The sequence below is a fragment of the Nymphaea colorata genome, chromosome 10 (genome assembly GCF_008831285.2).
Source record: "Nymphaea colorata isolate Beijing-Zhang1983 chromosome 10, ASM883128v2, whole genome shotgun sequence".
Classification (NCBI taxonomy): Eukaryota; Viridiplantae; Streptophyta; class Magnoliopsida; order Nymphaeales; family Nymphaeaceae; genus Nymphaea; species Nymphaea colorata.
Window position 1 is genome coordinate 11,417,830 of NC_045147.1, and position 19,484 is coordinate 11,437,313.

At 40.0% G+C, this 19,484-nt stretch overlaps 1 protein-coding gene across 1 annotated transcript; it reads left to right on the forward strand.

Annotated features, from left to right (window-relative positions):
* Window positions 1–2,476: 2,476 nt before the first annotated feature.
* On the forward strand, window positions 2,477–4,729 carry LOC116263396 (protein PSK SIMULATOR 1-like). Its single transcript, XM_031643133.2, has one exon. The coding sequence runs from the start codon at window positions 2,686–2,688 to the stop codon at window positions 4,444–4,446; it is 1,761 nt and encodes a 586-aa protein (XP_031498993.1). The 5' UTR covers window positions 2,477–2,685; the 3' UTR covers window positions 4,447–4,729.
* The last annotated feature ends 14,755 nt before the right edge of the window (window positions 4,730–19,484 follow it).

A 19,484-nucleotide genomic window follows, 5' to 3' on the forward strand; every position in this document is an offset into this window, starting at 1 on the left:
GTTTGTATCCAATATATCTTAACTTTCTCACTCAAACAGAAACAGCACATCCACCTATAATGTATTCTTATTATTTTTTCCAATTTTCCTTAAAAACGCTTCAAAGCACTTTCAAACAATTGAAAATACAATTTTCAGGGTTCCATCACCCCAAGATGGTTGGACCAATTGGAGGATGATGGGAGCACACTCGATTCATTTTTTGTTTTCATTGTAGTTATATAGAATGCAACGTGTTTTTCATAATGTACATCCATCCGGAGATCGACATAAATAAGATTCTACTACAACATGCAAGTTTTCAAATTCTCAGCATTTCCAATTATCTATTTTTATAGACCTTATTCCCTTCATTAAAATGTTTCCAAAAACGACAAATTTTGTTTTTTTTTTTTTTGCTTTTTTGTTAATGTTAGACTAGTTTTTATTGTTTTTTAATATAAAAAGAGGCCCCATGGCGGACGCATATGAGGATATGGAGGTAAGGAGCTGCGCATCTATGATATGATGCATGTGCTAAAATCTGTCATAATAAATATGTAAGTTATATACATGTATATATTTCTCACACAAATATATTAAATTTAGTCAGCAGCCAAGATCTCATCCATGGCGACCCAGCGCATGATGCCGATGCTGAGACACATCATCTGATGTCATCATGCACGGCCACATGCATAGCATGGCGAGTCCGATGATGCGTCCCTCTCTTTCACGTGCTGCCCAAATGATGGGGGTTCGTGGAGGAAGGCATGCATGCATGCATCATTTCATCGATTTCCATGAGAGATGAGGATGGGCCGGCGTTCGAGTTCCGACCTCCGGCCCGAGGGGGTCCACCGCCTGTTAGGCAAAAGCCCAACACCATCGCGTCTCGTCATCATCGTGTCCTCCTCCCTCTTGCTTCTTCTTCTTCTTCTTCTTCTTCTCCCCTTCAGCAGCAGCAGCAAGGAGACCGCTGCAATCATGGAAGGCAGCAGATTGAAGCTCGCCATTATGATGTTATCAACATCGATGGATGGCTCCGGGAGGCGAGCCCCTCCCTTCGCCAGGCCCCCAATCATTTTTGCTTGCCGTGGGCGTGACCTGCTTTTAAAGCTCACTTATAACCCTTTTACATAGATATATATGTGGATTTGGCTATGCTGTTCTGTTTTATGGTGTTGTTCTTTTTTTTTTTTTTTATGATTTGGAAATGCTTTTGAAAAATTCGATTACGAGGGATATGTTTGTTTGAAGGAAATTAAAAGAATAATGATCGGTTTATAAAAGGTGAAAGCAATGGAAATAACATAATGGTTGTCTTGATTTCTAGTTTTTTTGGAATTGAAACTGAAACTTCTAAAAAACGAGTTGAGATCCGTCGAATCAAGGGTCCAAACTTAGAAGTGAGTCGGGATATTGCAATTAGTTAACCTGTTTCTTTATTATACGTTAATTATTGAATGTTTTCAATCTATTGTTGTTTCTAGGTTGTAATTTAATTTCTGTGGTTCCTATGCTTTTGTGTTTTAAATGAAAGAATTTGGTATTTAAGTTGAAAGATACACCACTGCCATTGCTGATATTAATGCAGCTCGGAACCCTAGCTTCAAGGAGAATAGCAAGCCTTTGAGACTCTTTTACAAGCAATGGATTGTTTATCTCTTGTTCACCGAAAATTTGTTGTTGTTTCTTCTTTTATTTCTTTCTCTTTGGCTACCATGAATATATATACCATAGATAACCATGGTCCTTGCTAAAGTAGTATGAGAGCTCATCTATTGTGATAATAAGGAAAATGCTTCAATCAATCTAGACACCGACGCAGCTCTGAACGAGTAAAAGGTTCTTCCTACTTACTCAACAAAATCAAAAGCCAGCCAAGAAAATCAAAAAACCTAAACAATCAAATGCACGATAAAGTTGATACCAAAGGGGCCAAAATTTGAAGAACATCCTTGACCAAATCCTTTTGCATCTCCAAACCAGACCGCATTCAACAGCGATCTACTGTGTATATAAACAAGGGGAATCAAGTGAGTCCCACCAGGCGCAGAATGGGCTGAAGTGGACTGAAGGCACCGGTCGGCCTAGTTTTCTGCGCTCATCGTGATGCTGATGATCCACCACCAGCTGCCTGCATGCGGCAGTGGGGACACACCCCAATCCCCAGGGTTTGACCCACCACCGGTGCTCTAATAAAGCTGTCTCCCCGGAGAGTTGACCTCCTCATTCTTTCCAACAGACCACTTTATACGTATGCCTAAACTTCACCTAATACATGATTCATACGCATCCAATCTGCAGATTTGAAGAGAAATCAAATCCTATTATAGATCCAATTCAAACCGAAACTCTCGCTTCGATCATCTCATCCAAATTCTAAGTTCATTAACTGTGAATGGGAAGTCTAGAAGCCTCACTTATTAACCGAAACTGGCGGGCGCGAGCCAAGGGTTCGAACCCACCGGGCCGAGTTCCAAAGAAGAGTAATGAGCGCAGAAGGTGTCGGGTTGCGGAGGGAGGTCTCGGGAGCAGCGCATGTGGGGAGGTCCCCCCGCTTTAACCCACACCCCTGTCGCTAGGCGCACGTGCTAAGCGCCCCAAATCCAACAGTGGAATTGCGTACAAGGCACACAGGAGAGCAGACGAGAGAGTCCCCACCATGACCGCCATGGAAATGCTTCCGCCATTTTCAGAGGCATGAAAAAGAATCGGACGCAGAAACCCCACCATCTAAAAGGCCACCAAACTCCACCTTTTCTGCTCTCTCTCTCTCTCTTGGACACGAATACAACGCATACTCTTATACATATATACACGCGCTTCTCAATCGTGGGGAGAGAGAGAGAGAGAGAGGGCTGCCCTTCGATCTGCTCCTTTTTAATCCTTATCTCTTGCAGCTCACCACCACTCCTGCAATTATTGTTCCACCCCCACTCGCCTCTCTCTGGCACAGAGCCGCCATCTTTCCTTGTAGACGGAGAGATAGAGGGGGGAAGAGATCCGGAGAGATACGATTCCAGAATCGGGATTGATCTCATGGAGGCGTGGCTTGTGAAGGTGTCGAGCACCTTGAAGACGGTGGTGCTCAAGAACAGGCAGCTGCTCAGCGGGGGGCCGACGGTGGGGGTTCTGGCCTTCGAGATGGCCGGCATCATGTCGAAGCTGCTGCAGCTCTGGCACTCCCTCGCCGACAAGCAGATCGCCAGGCTCCGCCACGACGTCATCAACCAGGAGGGCGTTCGCAAGATTGTCTCTAATGACGACTCCCTGCTCATCGGCCTCGCCTGCGCCGAGATCGTCGACGCCCTTCGCCTTGCCGCTCGTTCCGTCTCCCGCCTCGCCTCCCGCTCCACCGACCCCGGGCTCCTGAAATTCGACCGCCTTTTCCATGGGTTCGCCAACTCGGGTTCCGGTGACGTCGGCGCCCCGCAGGGCTGGGTCCTGCCGCACAAGGAGATGGAGTCCAAGGTCAAGAAGGCGAGCCGGTACGTCACCCAGACGGCTCGGCTGTACAAGGAGATGGAGGCCCTGGCCGAGCTCGAGAGCTCCGTCAGGAAGCTGCAGGCCGCCGGCGGCAACTGCAACGAGAAGAAGGCCATGGACCTGAGGGAGCGGATCGAGTGGAGCAAGCAGGAGGTGAGGTTCCTAAAGGACGCCTCCCTCTGGTCCCGCAACTACGACTCCGTCGTAGAGCTCCTCGCCAGACTCGTCTTCACGATCGTCGCCAGGCTGAAGGTGGTCTTCCGCCACGGCGACCCCGTTCCCGCTCCGGTTTTCCCCCGGAGCTCCTCCGTGTCAGCCGTGGTATACCCGGCCTCCTCGGATCCTGCATCCGCCATCACCAATTACCATTTCGCCTCCGGCCCCCTGCGGCCGACGATGTCGCCGGCTATGCAGGAGGAGCCGGCCGAGCCGTCGGGCGGGCTCTTCGACACATGCTCGAAGCTGCTAGAGCCCCCGCCGTCTACCCTCGGCGCCGCGGCTCTGGCGCTGCACTACGCGAACGTGATCATCATAATCGAGAAGATGGCGAAGACGCCGCACCTCATCGGCAGCGACGCGAGGGACGACCTTTACGGGATGTTGCCGGCGAGCGTCCGGGCGTCGCTGAGGACGCGCCTCAGGTCCTGCCGGTCCTCGCTGGAGGCCGGCGGCTTCTGCGCGGCCGACCCGGCTTTGGCGGAGGAATGGAGCGAGGCCCTCCGCAGAATCTTGGACTGGTTGTCCCCTCTCGCGCACAACATGATAAGGTGGCAGTCGGAGAGGAACTTCGAGCAGCGGCGCCTGGTGTCCTCCACCAACGCGCTGCTGCTCCAGACCCTCTTCTTCGCCAACCAGGCCAAGACCGAGGCGGCCATCACCGAGTTGCTCGTGGGGCTCAACTATATATGGAGGTACGAGAGGGAGCTCAACGCCAAGGCCTTCTTGGACTGCAATTCGGCCATGGCCTCCATGTGAATTGTAACACAGCATAATCACACAGACCAGTCGACGTCTTCTGCTTTCCCTTCATATATTCGACAAGTTAATTTCATGCTTGTTACAAGAAGCCGTAGAAGAAGGTCGCTTTGTACTATGGAATATGAGATGTATCACAGATAGAAGGCCTTTCGACTTTTCCTTCTTTCTCCTGTTGAATGTCTGTGGATTGCTTCGTTAAACCTGGTGTACATAGAATTTGTGTGGTTTTCCCTGCCATCTTGGGAAATAAGAGTGCTTGATTAGCGAGGCTTCCATCTTCTGTCGAAAACTGAATCTATCTCTCTATCTCTTTCTCTCTGCAAGTGTGAACTCTCAAAATGTGAATTCAGCACAGATGTCTGCGTGGTGGGCAATAAAGAGAATCTAGTAATCTGCAAGTACACGGTTCGTTTTTGTTGTTTCTTATTTTATTTACGAGAGTCCGGCTCTCTCTCTTTCTGTTCTCTAAAACTTAAGCCCCACTTCATGGTGGCGCCATTACTAACATCGTCTTCACTCTCCACCAACATGATCGGGGGAGAGCAAATCCCAAGTTGGCGAGCAGGATACGCAAGATTCTCAGGCCCACCTTCCATTAAGAAACTTGCAGCGCTCTCTGGTTCTCGTGGTTTCTGATCTCAGCACTTCTGCTTTACATGCGAGTGAGGTTAATGCTACTAGATCTCAGTCATACATGCGAATCAAACTCTCTATTTCTCTCTACACGAAAGAAGAGGATCGTCAACTCCGATCATCGCCGAAAGCAGGGCTCACATTCTACCAAGGAACGAACGTCTCTTTCAATTGAAGATTAAAAAAATATATGTGGATTTCAATCGCCGGACCGGATATCGTTCCGACGTCATAACCTTAATCAGGGAGCTTGGTCAAAATCTTTCGCATATAAACGGTGATAGCTACAGGCTTTTGACTTCATGAGCTGGGGTCATCTCCAACTTCTCATGGTCCACGCTCTCTCCGTGTCGCCATCTCCGCTGGTTATGACCCCATTGATCCTTCTTCGACTTGTCCCTTCCACTGCCCTTTCCTTTTCCCACTGATCTCGTGCATCTTTCTTCTAATGGCCGCATGGCCGTGCTTTTGGCCATGGCGGCTTTTCTTCCTCTTCCACGCCACCACTTTATGTGGAAAGTCTGGTCCTGATTGACGCGTTCGTAGGCTAGCTGTAAGGAAAACTCTAAGAGAGTGAATTATGGTTACGCTGCTTTGGTCGCTGAAGAATTATTGATCAGCTTTACTCAATCTCATGCACGTTGTCATCACATGGATGTTCGGATCGAGGGCCTGTTTGATTATGATAAATCAGGGGAAATTATGGGACGCAAACGACAATCGTGCATGGGGACGGGGACGGGGACGGGGAGAGGAGAATTAGATGACACGGACGGTCGGAGAACGGGATTGCTACGTCCGTGACATAAAACGCCGAGAAATGTCCCGTTCTCGTGACAGAAGGGCTTGTGCAGAAGCGGCCATTCGTGGGCCATCTGTACTTCGATGTTCATATGACTAGGGATATAAGTGCATCGAAATTAACTTTCTCCTAAGAAAAATAATAATATTCCAATCACGTCCTTTAATACTAAGAGTAGCAGTTGCACTTCTATTAAACTCTACTGTGACTTAGTCGGGAGGTGGAGACACCTAGAGATGAACACGAGTCAAGTCGAGCCTGAGTTCAATTAATTCGAACTTGACTCCACTAATAAAACCTCGAGCTCGACTCAACTGCAGCTCAAAGATAGCTCAACAGAAGCAGCTGAGCTCGACTCGGCTACAGCTCAAAAATAGCTCGACGGAAGTAGTTGAGCTCGACTCGGTAGTTACATGTTGAACTCGAGCTCGACTCGATTAAGGCTCGACAAACTCGTTTGAATAGAATTGATATTCATCATTACGTGTTGAGCTCGATCTCGACTCGATTGAAGCTCGACAAACTCGTAAACTCATGTGAATATATCGACTAGATTAAGACTCGACAAACTCGATTAAGGTTCGAACCCGACTCGACAGTTACGTGTTGAGCTCAAACTCAACTAGATTATTTGAACGAGTCGACTCATGAACTCAAGCTCGACTCGTTAAGCAAATGACTCCGTTCGAACTCATTCACGAGCCGAGCTTTAACGAGTCGAGTCGTTGTTCACCCCTACAGACACCCCATTACCTTGCTCTATGGTTTTAGTGCTGCTTTGAGATATGGGTAATTGTATTATACACTCTCAACTCCAATGTTATAACTCTACCTTGGAGGGAAGATGCCTATCGAAAATGATTAATAGCAAGTCACGGATTCAATTTTGAAAATGTTAAAATGATGCCTTTGGCTCTTTGAGAAACCTCCATACATCCAAAACTTAAAAGGGTGAAGGAGCGATTATTGGACTAACCTGGTCTTCTTGTACCGTGGCTAACATTCATTTGTCAATTCCAGAAATGCAAAATAATTTGAATCTGTGACCCTACGTCGTGTTCTCATTAAAATAAACCAAGCCTCATGTGGTGCGCGATAGTTAATTAAGAGTACTCAAGTTTCGGTGATCTACGTAACGTGGATGCGAGTTTCTTATTGTTGCATCTACATCATGTAATTATTAATGGCTCATCTGTATACTTTATGAAGTTCGTGGAGACATCATGTTACCATGTGGCTTGGCTCCCCAGGAACAAGCCATGGCATTCGCATCTGGACGTTGAAGGCTATATATATATATATATATATATATAAAACCAGGGCCATCTATCTCATGCACATATTTGAGAGAAGAACATAAAAGAATGGAAACTAATCACAGATGACGAAAATATCTATCATTTTTTTTTTCTTGGGTTTCTTTTAACCATTCATTATATTGGATCAGGCGGTTTTGATTAAATGGTTGAGTGACTTTGAAAAACCATAGTTACTATTCAATTTTTATACATATAAGGAAATTGAATTGTGACGCTGGTCATCCAACTCATTTATGAGAACCACTCAATTCATGATGGACTGTTGGGCTCGATATTTTTGTCATTTAGTATTAGTTCATACATTTTTCTTTTTTTTTTCAACGATCAAATGATTTGAGCTGGGTGACTGTTAATATTCATGGTCATTGTATATGAACAGTCATGGATCAAACACTGAAAATATAGAACATACTTTGCTCTGCTGTAGTCAAAATGAGCCTCATTCTGTTCACCGGAAACATATTTTGCTCTCGTTCGTTTTTACCACTGTAGTCAAAATGAGCTTCATTCTGTTCACTGGAATCGGTGGCCGACCAACTCGGTTCGGTAGCCGATACAGGGCCCATGGGTCACTTGTTTACTTTAAAATGTAGATGGTTTTTCCATTTTTTTATTGTTTTTGATATATATTTTTCATTATTTCAAAAATATGTGCATTTTAGTGAGTCGATTCAGAATCACTGAATTTCCCAATTCACCAAATCACGCCCCGCCGATTTGAACAACAATTGCTTTGCATTCAGTTAGGGGGCTAGGAATTTTTTGTTGTAGGGGTTAAAATATAGTTTTAAAATTTTAATAGGAGCCGAAATAAAAAAAAAATCAATTTTTTATATATATTAAACTAAATTTATTTATTTATATATAAATTTTTAATATCTGAGGTGGGGCCAAGGCCTCTGCTGACCCCCCTTTCCGTCTGCCGCTACATTTATGGGTTTCTTGTTTGATTTATGTGGGTGCTACTCTTCCGTGTAGCGTCGAGATAAGATAATAGAGGGATATTTCTCGCTCTCTCTGCGACTCTCTCTCTCTCTCTCTCTGTTTGTTTATTTTGGTATTTCCTTGTTTATGTACTTTAAATTTGTAACATTAACCTGATTAGTTGGTATCATATGTTGATTAAACTAATGATCTCGAGCAGATTAAACTAATTGAGAGGGTCGACTCGGCCAACAGTTTCGACTCCGATCCTTGGGATCCAAACCCAGGCTAACCTCCTTTGCTTTTGGGACTCCAACAACCATTCATATGAGCTTTCTCCCTCGAAATATTAAGTTTGAATCCCCATATGAACCAGATTTAGTGGTTGGAGATTGGATCCGCACTACCAGAAATGTAAATAGGCCCTGTTTCAGAAATCTGATCCAAATCCAAAGAATTTATATTATCAAACCTCCCACTTGAAACCATTCTCCAACTTCTATCATGTATTAAGACAGCGGGCTCAAATATACTGAAGAGAAATATTGAGGTTCATGTTAAGCCCAAAGTTTTGTGGACTAGTTTATTTGGCCCCTGCGCACATTTAAACGTATATTTTTGCGGACTAGTTTTCTTTTGTTGTGTAAAACAGATTTGGGTGATAAGCCGAAGCCTCTACTCAATCCATTATCTTTTCAATAAAGGGTTTGCTTTTGGTGCCTTCGGTGTCACTCCCGCCGTCCCACATGTATTATTAAAGAAACATTTTCTATGATAAGATACAAGGTCTGCTTTTGGCGCTGGGTGTGGCTCCGGCCATGACACATCTATTATTAAAAAAACATTCAAAACGTTCAAACTTAGTCAGCTAAATAAATCGTGAAAAACACATTTTTTGGTAAAAAAAATCAAAAACAAAAAATTGTGTTTTATTTGTATTTTTCCCTTTTTTTCAATCTTTTCATTTTTTATGTGTTTTCACATTTTTTAGTGTTTTTCTATCAGTTATTCAATCATTCATTTTTTGTGTGTTTTCACATTTTTTAGTGTTCTTTTGAAGTTTTTAGTTACTAAACTTTTATTCACATTTTTTGCATTTTATTTATAAGATTTAGCTACATTTTTTTCTCGCCTAAAGATGAATTGTTTTTGAATTTACTGGAACATTCTCATTTTTTTCATAAAAATCAACTTTATCAGTTTATATCCGTACAAAACCTCACCATTTAAAACGCAGCAATGAAATAAATTCGTGTATTTAACAACATTTTTGGCTATGGACTAAATTCATGTATTTTTCTGATTTAGCAAGCAGCAAGTGCCTATTACAATCTGCTGTTTTTTTTATTTTTATTTTTCTGAATCAAACAGAAACATTTTTCCATACTATAAAAGATATAAGGCTACAATAAGAGAGCAAATCTGGCGATCTAGAAAACTCCTCCTGCATCTCACACCGCCCATCTGTTCTATCTAACTGAGTCCTGAACAGTAGTGACCTCTGGATCGGCAGCAGAGATGATGACATCATCATTGGAAGCGATGATGGTGGTGCTTTGATCACCAACAGTGAATATTAGGAATGTCGGGGCATCTTTCAACATGATTTGGTGAATTATACGATCTGCTCTCCAGCAGCATTGCCGGTGGAATCTGGAAAGGCGCCACCACCGTCCTGTTGGTAGGTGCAGAGCCACTGAACGCTTTGAAATTGTGGGGAAAAGGATGAAGAGCAGTTGCGTGTGGGAAGAAGCTGTTGCTGTCTTTTGGCCTTTTGCCTCGCGTTAATTCCCTCAAAATTCCGGCAAGTTCATGCATCTTGCTTCTCTTCTCTTCTCTGCAGATGCGCCATCTTCTGAAACTGTAGCTAATTCTTTTTTAATATTTTTATACAGTTGGCTTTGGTGTGGTCAACATGCCAAATTATTGTTGAAAACAAGATCTGTTGATAATCGACTTTGATGTGATTGTGAATAATAAAGCGTTTGGAAATCAAAATTTTTAAGTTACTTTTTTCGAAATTCAAAATATGATACCTATGGCTTAAAGAACTGAAGCTTCCACCCTTTTTTTTAATGCATTGGAAATATGAAGTTAAAAAGAAGTTTTCATAAACTTATCTCAAGAATTAAAGAAGTAGAAACAAAATTTAGATTTTCAAAACCTTTTTGTATTTGTTGTACTTGGGTTTATGTTCTAGAAAATAAATTTTTTGGTTTCATAAGAATGAAAGAAGAAAAAACATAAGAGTTGGATGAAGCATTGCTTGAAAATAACGCAACTTTTTTTATCCTGAATTTTTTTTTTCACCCTTTGAGATGAAAAGAAATTTTTAGGAAAAACTTTCCAAAAACCAACCCAACGTTCACTGTTTTCATCCCAAGTTTGATGGAATTTCAAAAATTTGAATTTTATTTACATGGCTACGGGAAATATTCTGCCCATCAAACGGTACCCTAGTGTGATATCTACATTATATTTTAACTTACATATCATTGTCTTTCTTGTTGTTGTATCAAGAGTTGATGTCATGAGAGTTCGAAATAAAGATTATCTGCCTACCAACTCCAAACTCATCCATTGTACTAACCTCAACAAAGTCTTGTTTGGATTTACTTCATTATATAACCATAGGAATTTAGAAAGAATACAACTTTGTTACATCTAAGTTTAAACTACACTAACCTAAGAGAGAGAGAGTGTGTGTGTGTATTGTTGGCAAGTTGTCGACAGTGCAAATTGGATATTGGAGGTCAGAAATTTGAACCTTCAAAAATTGACTTGCAACTATACTGTGGTGGAGCTAGGATTTTTTTTCAAAGGGTCATTGTATGATTTTAAACATCGTAACTGGGACCAAATAGAATTTTTAGAATGTGTAGCAGTAAATTTTCAATTTTGCAAAATGGGGTGGGATTGGGGCTCCCAGGCCCCTGCTAGGCCCTTGGCTTCACCTATGCTTTATCAAGAGTTTAATTACCACCAAATTTATGGTGGGTATAAAACACACATTCTTATGTTCTGCTCCTCACAAGTGACTGACAAGTAATTTCTTCTTTCTTATGCTCGGACCCCAAAAAAAAAACTTTTTGCTCTTTCATTAAAGAAGGTTTTTTTTTAAAAAAAATTCTCATGAAAGGTATTTTATTAATTTCAAGAATTAAACAACAAGTGACCATTGTTATTTCATTATTTTCCCTATTTTATTTGCGGAAAACCATTCAGGTTGAGAGATTTTGTCACTCACCCGTATGTAAAACTCTAAAGTCATTCCTCTGCACCCATAGTCCTAGCATGCAATAGCTTTTGTAAGGTACCGATGAGATTTGAACCAGCGACTGGCCACATACCAGCCATGAAAAAAGCTTGTCCTGAGAAGAAACCATGTGTGATAGGCGTGAAAAAAGGAAAGTTAACAGAGCCTTGGGCCCTTGCTTTCAGGAGCTTAAACACAGCTGCAAAAGAACTAGTGTAGACAAAGGGGGAATCAATGGCGGGCCAACTAATGGTCAAATCAGAGATGACAAAAGGTAGGGGAAGAGGACTTCACTAATGGTCAAATCAGAGATGACAAAGGGTAGGAGAAGAGGACTTTATTAGTTGATACCTCAAATGGAGCATAAAATCATATCCAATGAGGTGGTTGGTGCAATGGATGAGGCAGAGGATGGTGGAGGGATGAAGGGCCTGTCTGGGCCATGGCTCCGGTGAGCCTAAGAAAAAAAAATATATTGAAAAAATCAAATTTTTTTAGTTTGGCCCGATCTGTCGCTCCTCTTGGCCTGACCCGCGGACCGTTTGGCCCACCCTTGAAAAAAATCCTGGCTCCGCCCTTAATGGTAGGTGGTCTGTTTCTTTTTCAAATCCTCAAGTGTCAGCTCTTTGTACTGTCAAAAGGAAGGAAGACATCGAAAATAGGTCTTGTACCTTAAAAGGATCAAAGGTTGGGTATAGGTTTTCGGCCTTGTGCCGAATGGTAGGAAACCTTGCTCACCGTAAAGCGAAGCATAAAATGGCAAAAATTATATTTGGCATGCAAGTTTTTAACGAGAACAACTTAGAATGAGAAATACTTCCGATGCAAAAAAAAAAATGTAAATAATGAAACAATTAGTCATGGAAACCCTTCAAATCAAGCTTACAAAAGGCAAATAAAGATATAAAAGAACAAAGAACAAAAACAAAGGAAACTAGCCAAAAGACTAGACTCTCCAGCTTCTAAGCGAATTTAACACGATATCTTCTTGAAGAAGAAGAGATATAGTTTCCATTGCAAAATGAGACGAAGCTGCAATCAAGCATATAGTGTCCATAGATTCAGCAAGCTGACAGACACAATTAGAATGAGAAATTCCTTCTGAGAGAATTTTATGTATCTATACATCAGCCTTGACATACATCCTCACAACTTTATATAGATGAACCTTATCAAAAGGTCCACGCTTTAAGCTAAAGATTAATCATCATGAACAGCAAGTGGTGCATTTAATAAGTTTTCACATCATGGGAAAGAGATAATAAACGTCCCCATTTGGATTTTTCTAATCGATTTGATCATGTAATGCCACATTTCTTTATGGTATGGAGAAGATGTTTTTTGTGGACCGCATTTGCTTTTTTTATTTAAACTAGAAAGCCAAAGGTGAGCAACCAATCATTTGTCTTTTGCGTGCGATCAAGAATCATTTTTGGGCTTGGACTTGTCCAACAAGTTGCTAGAATATATATGATTTTGGAGTTTCCAATTCCACGAGCTGCTCGAGAACTCTTTCCACTTTCTAGTGATTTTATCATTTCTCATGAGTTGCCTCCCATGCTTAAAGTTTCTGAAATAAAAAAAAAAATGAAAGTTGAACCTTTTCCACTAAGTCGCCGGACTCTTCTATTTTACTGTCGCAATGGAGTCCGCATTAAGTCGGGTGTGCCACAGACATGGGTGCGGCTTCGACTCACACCCAAGTCCAATTAAAATGTCATATTACTAAATTATTTATATAATATAAGTTGTTTTGTTATTTTTTTATGCAATACAATTATTCAAGTACGTTATATACATTAATAACTAAATTGTAATAATATGCTTATTCTGTTATATATATATAATAAATTAAAAATAATAATAATAATAAAATACCATCGCCGCACCACTGCACCTAAATTTTTGAGATGTGCCGTTCCGGCACCCTACACTATAGTGACATAGCTTTTCCATAGTTTTGGATTCATGAGAAGAGAGAAAAATGAAAAAAAGACAAACTTCCCTAGTTCATGTTCCAAACTATGTTTGGTAACAGTAATAATATGTTACTGTTTCGTGTACTTGTTTAAAAAATTGGGGCGGACTTATAAAACACTTTAATTAATAACATTTGATAAATTGCTAAGATTATTAATTAGCAACATTCTTCATATTTCAGTGCATCAGAATACGACGTGCATTATTTTTCTAATTAAATGCATGAAAGAAAGATGGCGTAACATGGTGCAACAAATTTAGTTGGCTTTCCTTTCTTTCTCCTGAAATTTTTTGGTTGGAGGAAGGAGTTATTTTTCTCTTTTTCAGGTTTGTTTGTTGTTTAATTTGAAATGAAGAATTAGGAGCATTTTATTCTTTTCCATATTTCAACAGGATGAACACATGGAGAATATGATACCTGAGGAGGTGCACGTGACTGCTCATTAATAGAAAAGGCACGCCTAATTAACCAATTCACAATTAAAAAAAAAAAAAAAGAACATGCGTTTTAAGAAAAATCAACACAATATTTGGATACCAAAAAATGATCAAATGGAAACATAATTTATGTTCTTACGTAAGTTCTTTGTCAAATTTTCTTTTAAAGAATCTAAAGATCATCTTAACAAGGGAGATGGAAGTTGGCATGATAATTTTTTCCCTTCCAAGGACATTGTATCTGAAGAATTCTCATTTTCAAAATAGTTCTTATAACTATCTTAGGATGATTATATTTTGTTTAAAATATTTTTTTAATATGAATCTAAAGAGTCTGGTTTTTATCCCTGACCTGGTGGTCTGGGAGCTACCAATTACTATATATATATATTGAAAAAGTCATTTTTTGAAGTTTTTTTTTACAAAATGAAGAGTATGGATGCAATTATTTTTGTACTTTACAAACTTAAATGGACTTTTAAATCGAATTTCTTAGATATTGACAAGAACCTGTTAATTTTAAAACTTTAGATGGTTGAATTAATTTCCGTCCTTACAAAAAAACCTAGTTTACCATTCAAATAAACTTATTGAGACTTGATTTATATATAGGTTTTAGACAATAAGAAATCACTCCTATAAAACTAGGAGCTTGAAAAAAGGAAAAGTCCATGAAACGTTTAAAGTATGATACGTAAATAGATACAGAACTTAATAATATCGCGTGGAATGTGAATAAGAGTATAACGTGTTCCGGTCTCTTGAAATCGAGGATGAAAGAGTTTCATGAAGACAAAGAGCTTCGAGCTTGAAGCTCGAACCATCAAATAAATCCATGTACAAGATGGGATTCAAGTCAACAAACTAGCAGATCAGTAAAGATGAGAAGCCATTAGTTGTTTCTTGATTGGAACTTCATCTTCCTTATTTCTTGTTGCCATTTCGTAAACAATTGCTTATGGTTGCTTCACTTGATTTTTCAGAAGAACAGCATCGCAAATGGTGAAACCGCTGCTAGACAGCTTCAAACTGCTGTTGTGTAATCAAATTGATGCTACCCAATATGATATAAGTGATGTGTGAATTTGTATTTTGCCTCCACTTGGGCATCTGAATTGATATAACCAGATTCAGATTTAAGCTTTACTTAGTTCGAGATTCTCAACATAATTAAGTTGAGACTGATTGTAATCTTCTGTAATCAGTAATGAACATTTAGAGGCATTCGGGTTCCGACCCTCATTGAATCTGAATTTGGAAGGAAACTACTCATTCTACTGATCAAATACCTTCGGCAGAGATTGACTGTTACAAGTTCCATTTCGAATGTATGTTGGTGGAATTTTCATCCTCAGATATTGTATCCCTGAAAAAGTGTGTTCTCTGAACCACTGCAAGTAGCAAGAAGGGTGTCAAGTTAAGACCATGGATCACGTTCCAGCAATGTCATTCTGCAACCACTTGAGATTTCTCGTTGAGGCTTTGTGAACAGAGAGCTCCCATAGTGTTCCCTGTTGCAGTTTCCTTTTTCATCTCTCTTTTTTTTTTCTGTAATTTAAACTACCTCTGGTTGAGAGACTTTGCCGCTTGCTTGATGGCGTTCCCCCGCCTCTTGATTCTGCTTTCAATTACTTTTGCAAAAGATCAATACATCTGGGATTCAACCAGCAACTGGCCGCTTACCCAACCAAGTGTGCCCTGTTGAAGAGCTACTCAATCATCCAAGCACATACAAAGTAGAAACACATGGAATTGGTGGATCATGCAAAACAAAGGTGCAAGTTTCCTGGGGACTGGTTGACTTCACATTTCATGAAAAAGCGCATTCTTGTTAATGAAGTCACATCTTTGTATGGGGATTACTTGGCTCAGCAATCTGGTAGAAGACCCCAGATTCACTATGAAAATGACGCCGATTACTTGGCTCAGCAAACAGAAGATCTGATGAAATACAAAAACTTCTAAATCCTGAATTTTTTCAAACAAAAGTTTTAAATTTGATGATTGTGACACAGTTTTCGATGCAGTTGAAAACAACCAAAAAGCTTGAGAACACTGGAAGATATTTTGAGGAAAAATGAAGTAACTGATGATTTATATAAAAGAAAAGTATTTTGGACAATGGCAGCCAGATTATACCGATTCACCCGTTTGATTGTTCGTCCACCATTTTTTGCCAATTCAAGCCGATTATGGTAGATCTTAACAATACTTCTGGGTCCTGTATTATTAAAACCAGAAAATTCATTGTTGTATATGATATGAGGGCCTCTCAGGCTGAGCCACACATTCGTTGAAAAACATATATTGGGCCCGGGCCCGGAAAAAAGGAACCCGAGCCAGCCCGATAATTTATTGGGCCAGCTCGGATTGGTCTGATAAACTCGGGTCGGCCTGAGAATGAGTTTTTTAACATTTATATATATATATATATATATATATATATATATATATATATATTTATTTATTTATAAGATTTTATTATGATTAATTATATTTATATATTTTTTGTTTAAAAATATATTTTTTAAATTTAATCGGGCTAGGCTCGGGCTGGGGTTCAGGTTTTTCGAGTTGGGCAAGGTCGGCCCGATGCCCAGGTTTAATTTTTGGGTTGGCTGGTTTGTTTGTGAAGCAATGTTTTGCTATGAAATGGCAGAAAAATGGTGAAAAGAAAGTTAGGAGAAAATATTTGACAAAGTAATGAAGAATTCTTTGGCAAACCGCTATAATCCTAAATGTAAGAACCTGGCCCATTTTCACACTAGGCTTTATCTTTAGTTTTGCGAACCAAACCATGTGGGATAACTTTGGTTCTAAACCTAAAATTTAGGATTGGGAACTAGGACAATCATTCACTATCTGATAAAGCGATGTGATTCAAGTGTTGTATCGTTTTTTTTTTAATATTAACCGTAATTGCATGGGTCTAATCCTATACTAGGTTTGGTCCCTTAATTTGGCGGGGCATCCAGTCCACCTTCTAACAATTTCAGTTTCAACCTCAACAAAAGGTACGAACTAGAAGTAAGGATATCAATAAATTCTATTTGGATCTGATATATGAGCAAACGGCTTCGGAAAAATCCATTATAAAAAAAATTAACATCCAATTAAGAAATCGGGTCACTTTTGGATTTAAGAAATGACATCAATCAAATTCAGATTATAATTAAATAAATGTAGGATTTTATTTAGATTTGGGTGTGAATCAGCTTGAATCAACCGATTCAAATCAAATCCATCTGTTTAGCTTCAAGAGCCGATTGTAGGCGCAATTTTGTTTAGAAAAGTATGGGGGCGTTTAGATGACATCCTTTTCTAATCCAATTTGTAAAAACTAGGTTTTATCAAATCCATGTTCTTTAATGAGTTTTAGAAACTTTGTTTTTTGGTTTGAGTGACACATCCAAAACCTGAATAACCTAAAGGGAAGCAGGTCTTTTCCAATCTCTTTTACAAAACCAGATTTTGTCAAAACTCGGTTTTCCACAAACCCAATTTTTATAGCATCCAAACACTCCACAAAAAACATGATTTTGAAATGCCACTCAAACACACTCCTTAAAGAAACCAAGACAAAATAATCACTATCCCCATAAAGTATATGCGACCACATATGTGAAGCCCTAGATCCGAATATTGAATCATGTTTTGATACCAACCGTAACAATTTGGGGCTAATCCTGGACTTTGATAGTTTGACATGGCACTTAATCCACTTCAGTTCCATCCTGAACAAAGATAGGAACCAAAACTAAGAATGTCAATAAATTTTATTTGGATCTGATATACGATCAAATTGTTTCAGAAATACCAAATATTAAAGGAAATGTAGCATCAGGTCATATTCAGATCTATTAAATAAGATCAATCAAATTTGAATTCAGATCTAAATAAATATAGGATCTTATTTGGATTTGGATGAAATTTAGTGTTAAACAGATATTCGATATCAAGAGTCCATACATTTTGAAAGGGATCTTACGAGCGACCAGCGTTATTAAAGTCAGCCTGAATCGGCGGATTCAAATCGAATCGGTTCGAATCCGATTCATTGCAAGAGCCGATTCCGAGCACATGGAAAATCGGGCGATTCTTTGACGAACCGCTGAAATCCTCTGAAAAAGGAATCACCCGGTTTTGCGGGTGTCCTTTTTAGGGAAACTTGCTTTTTATTCAATCTTTTGTCAGCACAAGGGAGACCAGCATGTTCTGCATGTGCGCCGGAGCATTTTTCTTAAAGCGTGTTCGTCCATTTATGTTATTTTTATTTTTTTCCTCTTTTCTAAATTTGAAAATTTGATCTTTATATCTAAAAAATATTTGGTAATCAATCTGATTCACAAACGATTCTGATTCGATTCGAGCATTCATTCAGATTTGATTAAAAACCCGATGATGACATTGCCCTTAACATATCGGATTCAGATTCAAACTTGAATTTAAATTCAGATTTGGATTAGATTCAAATTGCTAATTCATATCCTGATTTAGATATTGTCGGTGGACACATAAGCTGAGTCCACAACCACGTAATGGTGGCGCAGGTGACCAAGCGAAAGCTCCACTCTGAGTAACGCGATGGTCGGCCCTTTTGCTTAATGACATCTAATTAGCAATTGGCTTTAGATAGAGTCCTTCTCCCGAATGAAGCCTTCCCCGTTTAGATTTTGTATGGGGGTAGATAGGTGCTTGGATAAATGACTTGTTATGACTAAACCTCTTGGCCACAACTTGTCGATGGCTTATTACAGAATAGATCATAGGTGATGGTTTGCCAAATGCTTACCGCTCCTCGTTCAGTTCACAATCCGAAAAAAATGAAGAATGTTTCTGCTACTTTAAAAGTCGAGTCAGGTTGGCGGAGGGCTTATGGCAATCCTCGGCCCCATACAAGCTAGAAATGGCTTGAAAAGTCGGCCGATGACACCTAAACTTAAGTACTTATTTCTTTTTAAAAAAAGTCTGGGCACAATAATACTACACCTGGGTCTAGTGGAGGCAGCTTATATGATTGGACTTTGGACCCATGTCCATTATCCATTTAAAACTCTCAAGCCCATGTGTGCAGTTGCCCACATAGACCCACATAAAACTTTGCCACTGCATCATAGAAATGATTTCCTCTAGTTTCGTATCACATCTGCTTTTAGTGCCTTGAGATGATGCCTCCTGATTCAACTTACGTATCGATGTCTCCTCTTTTGGGCCATGCGTGGCTTGATGCCGTGGAAGTTTGAAACGAAGAATGGCCGTCTACTAGCCCCCGTCCTATCTGCTGCGCCAACCCTCTCGAGGATCACTATTGCCCTTTATTTGATTTCAATTTTGAGTAATAGACCTCCGACCTACCACTAGAAACAAAGAGCGATTATGTAATACTACAGAAAGATTGGTTGGGTTTCCTTCTTCCATTACATATATCATCACTGCTGGCTAGCTGGAACCATTTCTTTAAGGTTGCTTTGGATTTGTATTGAGTAAGTAGGGACTTCTTAGGCGCAAGAGCTCATGTGATCTCGTCTCTTTTGTCACCATTCTATGAGAAACTTTGTTTTGTTTAAATCATAGTCACAAATAACGTCTTAGAATTTTAAACAACAAGGTTTTTTTCGGGCATAATACGGTGAGCTTGAAAAAAAAAGAGATAAATATGGTAATTTGTTTAAAATTTTAAAAA